Genomic DNA, 17,920 nt, shown 5'->3' on the forward strand with positions numbered 1-17,920 from the left:
TAATTTTGCAACTATTTAGATCCATCCTTTCAAAAATCAAAATTTAATTATCATTTAGATATGGATTTTACATATTGTACATTTCTTATAAAAGTATATAAATAATATAATTTTCAGAGTAATTAAAAATCATGTTATTTTAATAAAAATAATTCATAAACAGGTACTGTAATAATGACTGCATACATAAATATATATAAAATGATAATAGTTTATAATATCAAACAATAAATGGTTTTAATTTTTTTTTTTAACAGAAAGAAGATAGAGACAAGATATAATATAAATGTATAAAAATAATAATACTATTTTTAATCAAACAGTGAGTTGATTTGATTCCTCCTTGATTAATAATTATTAACATTTTATAAATAATACAAGTTATCTTAATACATATATTTTAACACAAAAATTGCAATTGCCGTAATCTATACTAAACATTACATTTTATAAAATATCATATCAAAGTAGTCATATCATAATACTGCTGTAAGTCTATATTTGTTGGCAATTGATGTATACAAAAAAATAATGGTTTTTGCTCAATAAAATTACATTCCCGATTCAGCTATACCTTCGTCATCTGTAACATTAGACAATACATGTAAATATGTTATTCAACAAAAATTAAAACTATTGCCACTATTTTGATTACTGCCGGGCACTAGTTTATTATACAGAATGCGGCATAAGTTGGTCCCGCTGTTAATAATAATAATAATAATAAGCAGTTTTTCGATAACAAGACAGCGGGAACCGACTTATGCCGCACTCTGTATAATAAATTGATTTATGAAATGACATTTTGTCATTGAGATCAAAATACTAAATTAAAAAATTAAAAAGCAAAGCAATATTAGTGAAAAGTCAAAACATTTAATACAATTCTATTAAACACAAAAACAATAAAATGTTAGTCAACAAACATTCTACTTTAAAATAAAAAAATCGCACACAATATTGTAAATTCTACGTACCATTGTAAATCGTAAAGTTATCCCATTCTCTCAGCAGTGAAAAAAAAAATTGTTTATAAACAATTATAATTCAACAAAAAAATATACATCAGAGATGCTAACAATAGTTAGTTTTGATTAAAATCATCAGTTATAAACTAAGTATAAAGTTTTTATAATTATTATCATTGTTAAATGTTTAAATATATTAAATCCTAATAGTTATTATTTATCACTTACACAGGTATGCCACACACACAAACTTATACGCATACACTCAACTAATATTTTTCTCACTTTTAAAAAAAATATGGTTTCAGGTTTTGTGCTCCACAACATCATCAATTTCAATGCTGTCATCAATGTTTTATCATTATTGCAACACTACACCTAACAGTCATTATGACGAAAATTTGATTGTTAAAAATTTGTAAATATAAAATTAGTTTATAAACGATAAATATCATTTGAGTTTTTATTAGAACTAGATTTCCGCCTCCACCATGAAGACCACCACGATTTATTATATGCATTTGTTGTAATAATTGTATTTATAGTTGTTACATTATTGTAGGAAGTAGCTGTTGAAACTTTTCTATTTGTTATTTTAGTTGTTGTATCACTATTTTTGGGCCAAAAGCCCCCCACTACCGTTGGTAAACCACTAGTAACAGCTGCATTTAACCATAATACACCACATCGTACGATAAAGGCAGTTGTCTTTGAATTCAACATGAGTGACGTACCTTCAAATGCACGGTTATGATGAGCCAACATTGTAGCTGCAGTCGTACTGTTCATTAGTTCCAAATCTTGTTGCTCCTGATCAAGTAGTTCTTGTTGATCGCTATTACCACTATTTTGTGATAGTATACAAACTATGCATTGATGTATACATATGTACTGTTGTTCGGTTTGTACCATCCATACACGTTCCTTGCGCATTGCATACACAATACCATATACATCAATATAATTATTTACTTGTGTAGGATCATTGAGCGATTGCAAGACTCTGTCCAGAGCTATAAAAGTACCGGATCGTCCAACACCAGCACTAAAATATAACGTATCAACATCAACAATATTGTCTCGAATAAGTTTATTTTTAAACTTAAAATTGAAAAAAAAAATAATAAATTAACTTTTATTACCTGCAATGCACAATTATAGGACGGTGGTGTTGTTGCAGTTGATGCTGATGTTGTTCAATATTATTTCCTACGCCCGCATGATGACGTTCTCTAAAAGCACGAACAAAACGGCAAAGTGTTTGTGGAGGACTGGGTACACCAAAATCAGGCCAAGTGGTAAAATGGAAATGTCTTATTACTCGTTTTTGATCATTCTACAAACAACATAAAAATATAATAAGTAATTTTAACAAAAGAATTTTTGAAAATCGTTAGATATTTAATTCAATTTAACACCCTATATTTAACTTAATGCAATTTAAATTCTTACCCGACAAACCATAAATTCAGTAATCACCCAATCAGAATAATGAGTGTCATTCAGTAAAGTGACACATATATTGTCACCGTAATAAACAGGATGAGTATCATATGGCCAATAATGATCACATTTCTCGCGACCTTTTTCCACACATCTAGTTAACATTATTATACTTCTTGCATTACTTTCCCAACACATACGCCAGAAGTCGTCCCTTGTTGAATGCAATGGTCCCTGTGTAACAATAAATTCTCTAACGCTATTGTGGCCCTGAAACATTAAGTATTCAAAACTTTAAAATACTAATATAAAAAAAAAAGTTATCAAAATCAGTTATCAGAGTTCAGTATAGATATATCAATATATCATTATTATAAAAACATGTATGATTGATTAAATCACACAAAATCTTTCCTAACAAAAATTTTAAATTTTTTTTATAAAACACAATCTTGAATTTTAATAACTAGTTTATAAATTATTTAAATTACCGGAACATAATTAGCATTTATATAGTCAGATCCTTCTTCATCATCCACTGGTTGCAACTTAAAACGGCTGTGATCATAAGGCAAAATGTTGGTGAATCTATTTTTGGGACGATTACATGGTAAATCAGCTGCTGTGGTTGTTGTACCTCCATTAGTGGCTGCAGCTGCTGCCGCATGTTTTAAATCTTCAAATTCTTCAGAAAATCGAAAATCAGAATCAGCTGACATTTGGGCATAATGTTCCCCAAATCTATCCACTCGTACAGGCCGGCTAATTTTCACAAATAAAAATTCACATTTAATATAGCTAATAATTAAGTATAAAACAATAAGAATATTAAGGATGATTATTATTGGTTTACTTTAAGATATTTAAATCTTGTAATTAAATAATAATTATTATAACATGAATAACATTATAAATTAATTATAGCTTTTTATACCTTATTTGTAAATCACATGACAGTTGTTGTTGTTGTTGAACACTAGAGGAATTTATCATATCACCTCCGCGGCCACCACCACGACCACCACCATTTAAGTTTCTAGTTGATGAGTTTTCTAAAAATTTCCCTCCCGTGATTCTTCGTTGACCTGTTCCTGCTTGTCTTTTACCACCTCCAACAGAACTCTTCATTATTCTGCTCTTGCCACTACCACACAAGAACCAACGACTTCGGCCACTCCCAGTGGCTAATGCAGCACAAACAGCGATTAAAATGAAAGCAGCTGGCAATCCTACTACAACTGACAACACAATGGCTGTAGCTGATGTTGGAGCTGATGTGTTATCTTGATCTGAAAAAATTAATATTTTTAATATGCATTAATATTGATTATTTATATTGATTTTAGTATTTTTCAAACCTGTCTGTATAGGAAATGAAAACATAGTGTCTGTAAATTTGTCATTAGCTGTAAATGCGCGTACTTTAACACGATATGTTGTACCCGGTTTTAGTGGCCCATTGCAATATTGTGATGATGATAATTTACCGCCACTAATGGAATTTGTATTGCAATGTGTATCTTGACCAATTGTAAAATCCTCTACAGTTTTATTTGTTGAAAATGGATAATATGGATCAAGAACCTAATAAATAAAAATAAATATCATTAATACATCTGTCAAAATAACTTAATTATTTATATTTATTTTAATATCCTCTTTAAATTTATATAGTTATATCCTGTTACCTTTAAGATATTAAGAAGTAGTCTAACGATTAAAATAATGAAACTATTGCATGGAACTTAATGATAATAAATTGTGGACATGTATAGTATCTACTCATATACTAGAAAAAGTATTGTACCTGATAAGGAGGCCAAATTGCATATGCTTGTACATCTTGCCAACTCGGCATTTCAAGACCACTGGCATTTTTAGAATCATCTTCTGCTACGATCAAGGTATAAGCTATTACTCGGCCATTTTGATCTCCAAAATAGTTCTTTCTGAAGCGCACTTGTATGGTATTTGTGGTTCGACTTACTTCAGTTGGTACTACTTGGGCACTAGGTTTAGGTGGTGCTATTTTAAAAATATTTAAAAATAAATTAAATCTAATTATTTCTGAATATATTTTTAAGTAAATTTACCTAGAATTGGCATTCTCTGCTCCAAACTAGCTACAGGACCACGACCAATACGAGTCTCACCACTTATATTAAATACATATTGACGACCAGGTATTAGACCTTTAATAGTTGCCCGATTCCTCCATGGCTCATAATATGATGTTTTAGTTGTTTCGCCAATTTCGATTTCAGATCCCAAAGGTGGCTGACCATTTAATATACCGCCATTACTGAGTAAATTATTTATACCTAATCCCAACATATTTTCTTCTTCTTCGCCGCCATGCAACTGAACAACAGGATTAGTCGACGCAGATATACCATCGGATGATGACGAAGTTATTACAGCAGTCCAAGACACCACATAACGTAAAAGTATACCATTATGATCAGATTCTGATAACGTCCACTCTAATGTAAGGTGCCCAGGTTGTACATCTACTGCTTGAAAATTTACACAACGCCCTGGTACCCACTCCAATGTACTAAAAGTACCAGATACAGGAACTGAACGTCTCAATAATATTGATGCTGCATAGCCTCCTGCGCCACTGCTCAATATTTGTTGTTGGGATAGAGATCCTAAAGATCCTCCACCACCAGCTCGCACCACAACAGTGAATGTATAATTACGATATGGTCGAAGACCTTGCACTAAAAACCATGGTTTATCAGTCAAGTTTTGTACAAGTGACACTCCTCCCACATCTGAGGATGATTTAGAGGATGAATATGAATTTGCAATAGAAGAAGCTGTGGTAATAATTGCGGCATCAGTATCTAAATATTCAATTTCGAATACATCGTATTGTCCACGGGGTAATGTCCATACAAGATTTACAGAATCTCGGGTTATTAGAGTGGCATTCAAATCAGTAATTGGTTCTGGGTCTATGAAAATACGAAATAATTAAAATTATTATACAAGATATAAATATGAAAAATCATATCTAAAAAAGTACTTACAAAGACGATCTTGACGACGCAAGGGTTGACTAAGAACTCCATAAGCTGATACAGTCCACACAGTTATATCGTACAAGCGCCCAGGGACTAAAGAATGCCAAGTAACTTTCCATTCATTATCTGATGCCAATTTTTCAGCAATAAATACTGTTCCAGTAGATGATGCAGTTGCTATTCCAGATCCTGGATCTGAAGGTGTGATGGTAGAAGATTGATACGCTATAGGTTGTATATTTGTTTGATGACTAGCTTCTGATAGTTGAAAACGGTACTTAGTGAAACGACTAGCTGTTTGTGGAGTAGGAGTATACCTCAAAGTCAATGTGTCAGTGGCAAGTTGTTGATCATTTACAGCCAGTATTTCCGATAAAATCAAAGGCACTGTAATTATAAAATATATGAAAAATAATTTAAATAATTACTAATTAGATTATTGTACGATATATAAAACAAACAATATTTTTTTTTAAAAACTCACTTGTATGTGTTTCCAGGATGACAGGATCACTGTACATCGAATGTGAACATGTACGTACTCGTAACCCATATCCTGCACCAGCTATTAATTCATCTAAACCCAAATTCACTAAAATAGTTCCACTAGATCCATTAGGGTATCCAGAATCAGTAAAATTTTTCCATCCACTTGAAGATGTTCCAACACTGCTACTACTCCAAGTTGTAGCTGTTGTAGTCCAATTAATAGTAGTAGTTTGATTTTGATCTGCTTGTGGTGGTGGCTTAAGAAGTATATACTCAACAGAATAGTAATCAATTAAACCTTCTGGACGAGGGAATTGTATAGTCAAGTTTGTAGCATCCACAAGCAAAGCTATATTACTCACAGGGTTTGGTCCTAATAAATAAATACAAACAATTTTATAAAATGTTTAAAATTGAAACGATATTGTAAATAATTAATATTTAAATAGTATATACATATATACAAAAATATCACACTGTTCACGCAGTTAGATATAAAAATGGTTAAATGAAGAAATACATTTTGTTAAGTGTTCCGCTTAATGTGATCACATTGGTTCAGATCATTTTAATTCTATTAACCGGTTGATTCTATAAAATATTTTTTTTATTGATCAGTTTATATTTATATGTATGTTTAAAATTAGATTAAAATAAAATAAATTTAAAATAAAGTGTAGAAACTATCTATTTTTGATTGTACTTGAAAATCTACTAATTTCATTTTCATATTAGCCTGAAATTAAAATCCATATTCAGTTTATATAATATAGACAATATGATTTTTAATTATTTAAAAATAAATAAATAATAATGTATGCACATATTGTACTTATAACTTTTGGAACAACTGAAAAGTATCGTTTTCGACATATTTTTGAATAGCTCTTTTTAACTTTTTCAAAACAATTCTTGTTTCTTTATAGTAAAAGTTTGAAATACTATTAAAACAATAAGAATGTTCTTAAAAATGATTCAATTAACTGGTACTTGGTGATCTTAATAAAAGGTTAATTTAATATTAGTAACATAAGAACTGTCTCAGGATTTTCAATTTTGATGTCAATAAACAGTTGATTCTATAAACCAGTGATCACATTAAGCAAAACTCACTGTAATTGATTTAAAATAAATAATACAGCTATACTAACGTATTGTATAATTAACTAGCAGTGGGTATGGAGACTCCAGAGATCCATAAGTTTGGGTGTTAACTTGAATTGTGTACCGTTGTCCAGCCACCATATCTGCAATTTCTGCCTCAGTTGTTTGTACTCCAGGTAACCTAATCCATTGTTGTTGGCCACCATTGGAATCAATGGTACGATATTTAATAGAATACTCAGTGAATAAGCCTTCAGCTGTAGGGCCATTCCATTTCAATAAAACAGAGTTTGACCCAATATTCGAGGCAGCAGTTATATTTTCTACTTGAAGATCAGTAGGAGGCCTAGGATCTTAAGTAAAAATTAAAATTCATCAAATCAAACATCAAGAATTTAAAATATTGTTGGACTATTGACTAGATTTTTAACTTACAAACAGCTTGAAAGTAATCATGAGGTTCAGATAGAAGTCCATGACTTATGGCAAATACTTTAAGTTGATAAGCTGCTCCAGGGTATAAATTTCTTAAAGCCATGCGCCATTCATTAGTTATTCTTACAGTTGGTATATCATCTATATAAAAAAAAAAAAATGTATTAAACAATTAAAACCAAATTTAAAATATATATGTGATATTATATTGTTTTATTAAAATTTATATAATTATAATTTTACAAACCGGTATCATTACGACGAAGTACCACTTGAAATGTTTCTTGTCGACTATTGACATCTGTTTTCCATGATACATTTAATCCATAATCTAATGTTGGTCTTAAATCTTCTATAATTGGTGCTGATGGTTCTATAAGTATAAAAAAAATATAATAAATACTTTTTATTTTGCATTTAATAGTTTAAAGCCAATAAAGAATATCATTTGACTTACTCATTGTATGGTAGACAACTGTATCATTAGAAGCAACACCAGAACTAAGTGATTTTACAGATATTGAGTAATTACGACCGGGTAATAATGATTCTAATGTACATTCAATAGGGGACGATGGATCTTCAATTGACTCCCTAGTAGCTTGGACTACCAAAACATTACTATCAGTAGAAGTTGTTGCTGTAATAGCAGCTGATGCTACAGCTGATGATGTAGATTGTTGTCGGGAAGAACCATTTAGTGATTGATTAAGGTTATTCCCCAATGATAATACTGATGATACAATCAAAGAATCGGAAGCAGATGAAGAAGATGATAGAGAGCCCGTAAGAACTTCTGCATAGCTCACTTGATATGCATCTTGCCAACTCATTGCATCAGCTTTCCATGTTAATTGTAACACACCACCACCTCCATCTTCATTCAAATTGTTTCCATTTGTATTACCACTACTTACAACTTTTAAGTCAATTACAGGTAATGGTTCTATAAGATATACAAAATATAAATGCAACTGACCAAATAGATCTAAAATGAAATATAGTTAAACATTTTAAATGATTGCATACTTAATGTCACATTCACAGAAGCAGGCCAAGAAGCTACTTTTCCAGAAACTGTCTTCACAAGAACTTGATATGTTCGACCTGGTTGTAATAACTGTGTATCATATACATCACACCATTGTGTTGAACCTCCAGAATTAGAACTATCACCATCACGAGGACGAGTAAGTGTTATTGGAGTAGTTGTTTGTTGGGTTTGATCACTAATGCTACGATGAGATGCCAGTTGATTTAATGAAGATTGCTGTGATGGCCTCTTAACATTGACAGATATTTGATATTTGTCAAATTCACTACACATAAATTAAATAATACAATAAATAAATAAATACCTTTAATATTATGTGTAAGATCAAAAACTTCATTTTTACAAGTAATAAAATTGATTTTATAATAAGTGAATTAATAAAATGTATTTTATTTTATTTCAAATAATAATACCGAATTTTAAATCATAAAATAAAACTATTATTTTTTTTTTTATTACTTGTAATATTAAAATTTTACTTTTATATAATGTTTTAAAGTAATTATTAAGTATATAAAAATAACTACCTAAAAGAATAAAAATATAATATAAGTAATTTTTATGACTAAAAAATAACTTACCAGAGTCCTTTTGGTGGTTCCCAGTGTACCCGTAAACCATATGAACTTGTTTGTCTAGGATCTACAGCCACATTTAATGGTTTTAAAGGAATAGTACGATATTGAGCAGTTGTAGGTGCAGATGTTTCATCTTCACTTACAGTGTGTACACTTATGTTATACGCACGTCCAGGAACAAGACCTTTAAATGCAGCTTGTGCTGGACCTGGTGGTTCACCTTCCCTTTCAACATAAACTGTTGACTCTGGTGAATCCTGAGGCTCAACACTTACCTAGAAAATAATTTTGGTGAAATATAATACATACAATTTCAGAGAAAAATTATAATATTTACATTATTGAAAAAGATTTTTTTTTATATACATATTTGTATATTAATTTTATACTATATTAAAGTTGAATGAATATTAATTGTCAAATGTAAAATTCAATAATTCATACCTTATAATGAGTAAATACACTAGCTGGATAACTAGGTTGCCAAAGCACTAACAATGTAGTCTCATTTCTGAACCACACAATAAATTTTCCTGGAGTACTGGGTTCTGTAAGCAAATAAAATTATTTAAATATTAGTAAAATAATTTATAAAAAGAAAAAAATGCTCATGTTCAATATTTAAACACTTACTAGTTGTAAAATTTTTGGATATATAAGCCACACTTTCTTTATGTTCGTACACAGTAAACAATTGTAACTGATAAGTAGCTCCAGGTGTCAAATCTTTCAAAACATATTGTTGCAGTGTGTCTCTAGATAAATCAGTTTGAGATGAAGCAGTGGATGGAGAGCTAGTAGCATCAACAATTTTTACCAATTGTTCTTGTTGTTGTTGCACTATACCAGATGTAGAAGATGGAGACAAACTGATAACCTATAATTAAGTATACAATCTTTATGAATTTCATAAATATAAAATTATATAAGTATATTATACACAGGAGGGCCAATAAGTTGATTGCTACTAGACTTCAAGTCGATTGAGACACTGTTTTGTCTTTTGTTGATTTTTTTCAAAATACAAATAATAAATTAAAAGTAATAATTTGTCATCAAATATGAGTAGTGTACAACTATGAAATTAAATGTTATAATTACTTAATAATATTCTAAATAGAAGAAATAAGAAAAATGTGAAACATATATGTATACAAAATATATTTTTGTTTATTGAGAACTTTTATTTTTTGTTGATCGTGACAACCTAGAAATATTTAGAAGCCGATCACAAATCTATTAAAGTTAGACACCCATGTTATATAATAGACATGTTTATTATAAAGTATAAGTAAATATATAGTATAAACACAAAATAAAATGTATAGAAGTTTAATAAAAAAACAGACATAATACAAAGATCTAAAGTTGAGCAATCTTTTTTGTTCACGAGAGTAAAATCTTACATTGTCCTGAATTTAAAAAAAATGATCAATTGTTGATTTAATAATAATGTTAATTTAATAATAAAAATAATAATTATCTAATAGTTTTTTAATTAATTTGAATTGAATTGTACCACTAAATATTTTTATAAATAAATACCTAACTAGCAATTAGTTTTTGGAATATCTATTTTTATTTATTTTTTAATGTATTATCTATATTTTGGTTGTTTAGCATTTAGAAATAAATTAAGGCTACCCTAATATTTATTGTAATAAATCTATTGTATATTTAAAATATCATTACTTTCAGTTTAAATCCATTGTAGTTTCCCAACACTGGAGGTGACCATTGGACATGTGCTGTTTTTCCACCTTTTACAGTTACAGTTAAATTTGTAGGTGGATCAGGCGCTATTTTAACATTTTTAAATAAGGAAACTATTAGTAAATACCTATGAACATGGGATTATTATCTTTTAAAGGCTTAAAATTAAATATATTATTCAAATCATATTTTTCATACCAGTAGTAATTGATGCAGTCCAAGTAAGCAACCAATGTGACTGGGGTGATAAAGAACTAGTAACAGCTCCATTTAAGAGAGTTTCTACACCAGATCCAACTGGAACTATTACACTTCCTGGAGTTGGTTGTGGGGAATTGTTACTTATTGAATTACTTCCTGTGCTTGAATTACTATAGTATAACCAAAAGTCATAACGGGTCCCCGGTAAAGCTTGAGAAAAATGTATTACATCGCCTAGAAGGTTATGAAATATTTTAATTAATATCTTATTGATAAGGTATGAAGTAATGTTCTAAGGATTTAGAGCAGACAACAATATAATGTTTTAATACCTATATCTTGAGCTGCAATAGTTGTGTTTGCAGGGGGATTGCCGTGTGGAGGTAGATAATCAAGTCTATAATAAGCTTGTTGTAATGAAGATGCAAATGATAATGAGTTTGATGCAGGCAATTGTATAGCTAAATCAGCTGATCTCTATAATTATGTTTAAAATTTATTGTTTTTCAATATAATATTAGTAATAGGTAATTTATAAATCATATAAATGTATATACTTACACCAGTTTTAACAGCAAAAAACAACAGTAATACTATCCACATTTTCACAGTTGACTTATTGATACTTAAACTAATAGTAGTAAATGAGCAACAAAGTTAATTACTTAAATTACGGCTATGAAAACAAGCCGTTTTGAGTATAGTAGATTGAGCAAGAGCAAATATAATATGTAGACCAGATACCATTGGGAATATAGGTACTACATTTTGCAAAATTACATTGAAATACTGTTTGTTGAATAACGTCTTCAGTTTTATCACAACACATACAGAAAAAGCCGTCGATCATATCTCAATAACCGAATGATGTGTAATCGATTAATACTGATATCAATAACAGCATTTGGTAAGAAATTACAAGGCAATTCAATTGTCGACAAAAAGTTCTCGTCTCCTGTTATCAACGTTTCAACTTCTATCCACCACCGATACAAGTCGATATAATAATTTTCAAAAGACCGATGTCAACGATTACACCGTGTAGTATACAAAACACTTATTAAAATACAATTAAACATAATAATAATACACTCGACACTAAGGCCTAAGATAATAGTAACACAATAATACTGACACAATTACAACCGATCGATACTGTTTGGTAAACACAAATAAAAAAAAATGAAAAATATTATAAAAAATACTAGCGTAGGAATCAATGAGAAAAAAAAGTTTAGTGATTTCACACGACGAAATCGGGCGAGAAAGTAAAAAACGACTGCTACTGTAATACCTGTGTCGTTGCGCGTTTACCACCACCACCACCACCGCCACTACAGGCTCTACGACAGTCAACTATAATACACACGCAGACGGACGGCGAACACCAAAACGAGTGTCGCTGCTTTCGTAATATGCCCGCGGATCCCCTAAGGTCTGGTACACACGTAACGCACGGTCCAACACGCACACACTACCACATTCACCTACCTATGACAATACCAACAATAATTGCTTTCACAACGACCGCGACGATAGCTTACTGCCACTACTACTAAACTATGGTGTACGGACAACAGCAAATAACAACAATAATAATAATAATAATAATAATATTATAACAGCAGCAACAGTTCCGTGCCCGCGTCGACGGCGGGGCAGGTGGGGGCTTATCAGCGACCGATGGGGTCTTTGTTTTGGTTTCCGCGGTGATTATAACGCGGTTGGAGGTAAACTCGAACAGCGGCGGCGGCGTGCCGTGTGGCCGCGACTGTGGCCATGTACTGCGATCGGACGTACCGCGGTCCCCGGAATAGGTCATAGCTGTGCCATCAGATCGTCATCCGACACGGTTGAACGCGACTACACATGTAATGTGTATTATTATTAATTATTAAGGTACCTACCTATTATCTTCCATTATTTTTGTGTACCTACTACCTACTACCTACACACTACAGCAGAAAATTATAAAAAAAAACTTGTAATAGCCGAATAAGTATTATTATATTATGATGTTTATTTCGTCGGAGGTAAAAATATGAATATAGACAGATACATAGCTACTTAATAATGGTATGATTTAATGAATCGCGGGAAAAAAAGTCCCGATGAATATATAAATACTTCCAACGAAGACAATTAGAGCATTCTTCGTGGAAATTGTACAAAAATCTCTTATACGCAACCTGAGGGTATTTTTGTTAGAATTTATTAACTACAACTCCATTTTTTTAAATTTTATCTGCGAAAAAATATAAAATTTAAAAACAAACATATAAACGAAATTACGAAACGATACGATTATACGATGTCATCCAAAAAACTGGCAACAGTCTCATTACCTATATTATGACTGAGTGTGATGTTCGGAAATGGGAAATTTTCTAGTGTACTGTTATATAGGATCAAAATATATGGCTTATGATAGTTATTATGGTAGATAACAAATATATTTTATACCTACCTATACATTACACACTAAAATAAGTACAAAGTACAACTGTACAACTGCAGTATAAGAATAAGTATTTTGGTAAATTTTCCAGTAAATTTTTTTTTCTATTATTTATTACTTATTATGGTAGATGACAAATATATGTACAAGCATTTTATTCATTACACTTTTACACTAAAATACAAAGCACAACTTACTATAGAACTGTACAAGTACCTACATGAATAATATTTTTTTTCGTGACTTTTTTTTCCTAGTGTGGGACTTTTTTTACCAGGACTTTTTTTTCCGATTACCGATTTAATACGTAGGTATATAACCTCTATGACATAAATATTTTATTGTATACAATAAATTATTAGATAAATAATTTAGTATTTTACTGATTACCTACACTAATTTATTGGTATGTTGTAAAAAAGTAAATTATCAAGTAGTCGATAATTAAAATTAATAAGTAATTGCAGGAAATTGGCCGCAAAGTTATATATTTATTCGACGGTCGATAAAAAGAAAATAGCTATACTATATTTATAAAAGAAATAAAAAAATATTATTATAAGTATAACGATTAAAAGTGCGGATATAAACACAATACCTACAAATTTATGATCGAAGTGAAACTCGACCATAAATTCAAAACTGTATAAAAAAATAATCATTCATCTAATATTACGAAATTTCTTGCGCACAGAATCCCCAAAAAGCTTAAACAACAAAATATAGTATTCAATATTACATCCTATTTAGTATTTAGTATACCTATTTTTACATCATCATTCACCATTATTAATAGACAATAATGGTGTTTCAAGTTTTTATAACATACATAAATTATCAAAAAAAACCATGGTTATTTTACGAACAAATAAACGTACCATAAATTCTCTCGCGAATGCTTCTAATGAAATGTGAGAAAATCAGAAAAAATGTAGATAGGTACATCATAACATTAAAAAATAATAATAATTTTACAGAATTTTAAATGTGAAACACCTAATGATGTTCTGTGCCAAACTTAACTTATACTATGATATAAATAAAAAAAATTAAAATGTAGGACAACTTGTTTTTAATTACCAGCTAATGCTCTAAATAAAAAAATACACAATTCACATAAATAAACCGTATCATTAAGTTACTCAACTGTTTAATCTACATCGGTAAAGATTTAGTCCAAATCAAGTCCAGATAATTTAAAAATAAATAGCATTCACGTGTTTGGATTTTGGCTCTACATATACTATCTACATACTCTTTGGTTCTCTTATTTTTTATAGTAAAGTATTTTTAAAAAGGTACATCAATAAGTATGGGATTATAGGAATGTAGAGATTAAATTAGATGATATAGAAATTCCCTTGCTCTAATGACCGTACTCCTAAAGGTAAGCTGGATACTAGTCTTTAAATTGAAATTTCAAATTTGAATCAAAATACATTCTTCCGATAAAATCGAATTACTTATTAATTTTCGAAATTTTATTAAGAATAAATAAATATTTTTTATTGATAAAAATATTATTATACTATATTATTATAGTTTATTAATTTATTTTATCATCTCACTATAATTTTTATTATGCTTAGACATTTTTTGTAATGATACACATATTTTATAACATTTTATTTTGTTATTTTATGAGTAGGTGTTAAGAAAATTAATTATATTGTGTAATGTACGTATTAAATAAAATATAATTAATGTTTCTTTTTATATTGTTATATTTCAAAAATATATTTTCCATAGGTAATACGCAGTTTAAACTGGATAAATGAGTGCTAGTTTGTATAAACAAAAAATTGCTGGCAAAATATAAGAAATTTATATAATTTAAATGAATAATATGGAGTAGTAATTTAAAAATACTAAGGAACCTATACCACAGTTACGAGTTTATGACAACGTTATAAAATTAATTATAATATAATTATTCAAGTTTACAACCACGGAACGCTCAAAATAGTAAATAGATCTGTAAATCATAGTGCCCTTGCCATTATGGGCTTATGGCAAAGTCTAATGGGAATGAAAACATATTTTGTTCTGTATGAATATATATATATACTGTTTACTTGGATTGTTATTTATCAATGATACGTCGCATGTACCTAATCGCTTTGTTATATACCAAGCTTATCAGTATGTTTAGCCGTATAGGTACGTACTTAACTATAGTTAGTGTTTCTTGGTAATAATCCTTTTACGCACATATGAATAGCTTATTACTTTTGAGACAAGATTTAAGGTCTATAAAAGTTAATTGGCTAATATTCAATACCTATTATTCATTTATTTTTTTGTATGATACCTAATAGGTATTGTTCATTAGTTTATACAACACGTTTTTGTTAGGCTAAAAATGTATAATTATATCTTACGTATGTAACCATTATGTATTTATGGCAGTAATAGATGTATTTTTACCTATATAAGATGATTGTATCTAAATATATACCTACTTTGGCATAGTCGTATAGAAACATAGGTTAGAAGAAATAGGGTTATATAATCAGCCTTCACCCCGAAATATTTGGCATCATAAATTTAGATTTTGCGAGCGATGAATGTATTTGTTTTTTAATGTACTTTTTTATATTGAGGGTGATTTTACTATTTTAGGTATAAAGTTAGATCTACTTTGAACTTTGGGAGAGGGTGGGGTACAAATTAAGTACTTTTCAATAAAATCAAAAAATACGAGATTATGTACAAATAACCAGTCTTCCACAAAAATTGATTTTTTTTTGATTTAAGAATTGAATAGCTATAAATTAGCTTTGAGGAAATATAATATTTTATAGTTACTAGGAAATTATTTTCATAATAATAATTGATATTTATAGTTTTTTAGTTGGAATATTCGTATGGGTGTGTCGTGAACGCATATAAATTGTAAATGCAATGATGACGTGTGTATCAGTTTATTTTATTGTATACTATATTTATGCTTTATGAATTTTTAAGTTAAAGCTATTATTTGTATTCTTTGTCTGTCGAACGGAAAAACACGACTATAATATGTTTTCATTGTCACATAATATTTTATTATAGGTAGCCAGGTGGGTACATATTTATAAAATTTGTTTTCCGGCAATGTACAACAATAATATATTATAATTATATATAATTTGTACAGGACTAAATTAATATAATCTCTCTTACACATAACTTTTTACCTACAACTAAAAAAATGAATTTCAAAATACATTGGCTTTCTTATATTAAATATATAGACATTTGAAGTTCTCAATTTTTTTTATTAACTTAATAATTTAATACGAATTTCCCCATAAGATTTTCTTATAGTAAGTAATTAGAAAATATTGAAAATACGTACATAGGTATAGTAGCAATTTTTTCTCAATAACTTTTTAATTTGTATACATTAATATTAATATATATATTTTTTAATCATATTATTATAACTGATTTGGTTTTTTAATTTATTCTACAATTAAAAGAATTATAATTTTTTTTAAAACGGAGGGCAAATGGATATCGCTCTACTGACTGGTGTATAGTAGAGGTGAAAAGTAGATGGATGTGTTAAATTTGAATGCAAAGACAGATATCATTATAATATTATATACGAAAAACGATTCTGAACCGAGATGATTTGTCAGTTTAGGATATATTATACTATTTTATCACCTATATTTAAATTGTAATATATTTTTTTATATATAAGTAATTTATTTTTTATTAACTATTGATGAAAGTTTCAAGTTTCTACGACTTATAATTTTTAAATAACAACAAATATTTTAAATCGTTTTACAATATATCGTTAGTTTACGTGACTTTGTAAAAATTTAAATTTCATACACTTATAAAATGTTTTCTATATTGACACTGAAGTTTTTTTACAGTTATTTGAAGGAAAACTTATGGACAATGAACCTTGTATTTAGTTTGTTAACCTTAAGTATAAATCACAATAATTTTATAAATTTTAAAATTCCTTCATCCTTGCAAATTTTCACGATTTTGACATATTTCGTAAACATTTTAACTTTAAATGCTTATAAACAAAAATTGTTACTAACGATTTTTGATTTTTTTACTATGATAAATACAACTTATAACAAACCTTGAATTAAATTTTAAAGATTTTTTAGATTGCCAAATTTTTTTATATGCATTTCAAAAATAAATCTTTGAAAAATCGAAAATTTTCAATTGTCTATAAATAGCTTAAAAAAAGTCAAAATATTTTGAAAATTTAATCGTAAATAGATAACGCTAATATAAACATTTAGTAAAAATTTAAAGTATTTTTAAGTATTAGTAATGATTTTTTTTTTTTAGTTAGATACAGTAAAATAAAGAATCGACTGTCGAAAACTGATTATGCGTAAAAATTCTCGTTTTTCCGTCACTTTTTATGGTTTTTCCTGACACTTTTGATAACTACTGGAAATTTTTTACTTTTGACCCCCCCA

At 29.0% G+C, this 17,920-nt stretch overlaps 1 protein-coding gene across 2 annotated transcripts; it reads right to left on the reverse strand.

The window, feature by feature from the left end:
* Positions 1–256: 256 nt before the first annotated feature.
* Positions 257–12,602, reverse strand: LOC113559127 (tyrosine-protein phosphatase 10D). Of its 2 annotated transcripts, none has more exons than XR_003405880.1 (23): positions 11,579–12,602; positions 11,350–11,494; positions 11,015–11,251; positions 10,796–10,902; positions 9,737–9,980; positions 9,548–9,651; positions 9,107–9,378; positions 8,501–8,790; positions 7,929–8,417; positions 7,719–7,844; positions 7,472–7,612; positions 7,084–7,389; positions 5,928–6,305; positions 5,450–5,830; positions 4,505–5,374; positions 4,219–4,436; positions 3,770–3,995; positions 3,346–3,700; positions 2,903–3,173; positions 2,421–2,681; positions 2,111–2,304; positions 1,254–2,013; positions 257–583 (listed from the first exon to the last, which is right to left on the reverse strand). XR_003405880.1 is itself a non-coding variant. In XM_026964739.1 (23 exons), the coding sequence occupies exons 1-23, from the start codon at positions 11,618–11,620 to the stop codon at positions 552–554; spliced, it is 6,000 nt and encodes a 1,999-aa protein (XP_026820540.1). In that variant the 5' UTR covers positions 11,621–12,601; the 3' UTR covers positions 260–551. The 2 variants fall into 2 exon arrangements, 1 of the variants encoding a protein (XP_026820540.1); XM_026964739.1 differs by having other exon boundaries at positions 260–583; positions 1,703–2,013; positions 11,579–12,601.
* Positions 12,603–17,920: the final 5,318 nt, after the last annotated feature.

The sequence above is a fragment of the Rhopalosiphum maidis genome, chromosome 3, assembly GCF_003676215.2.
Source record: "Rhopalosiphum maidis isolate BTI-1 chromosome 3, ASM367621v3, whole genome shotgun sequence".
NCBI lineage: Eukaryota > Metazoa > Arthropoda > Insecta > Hemiptera > Aphididae > Rhopalosiphum > Rhopalosiphum maidis.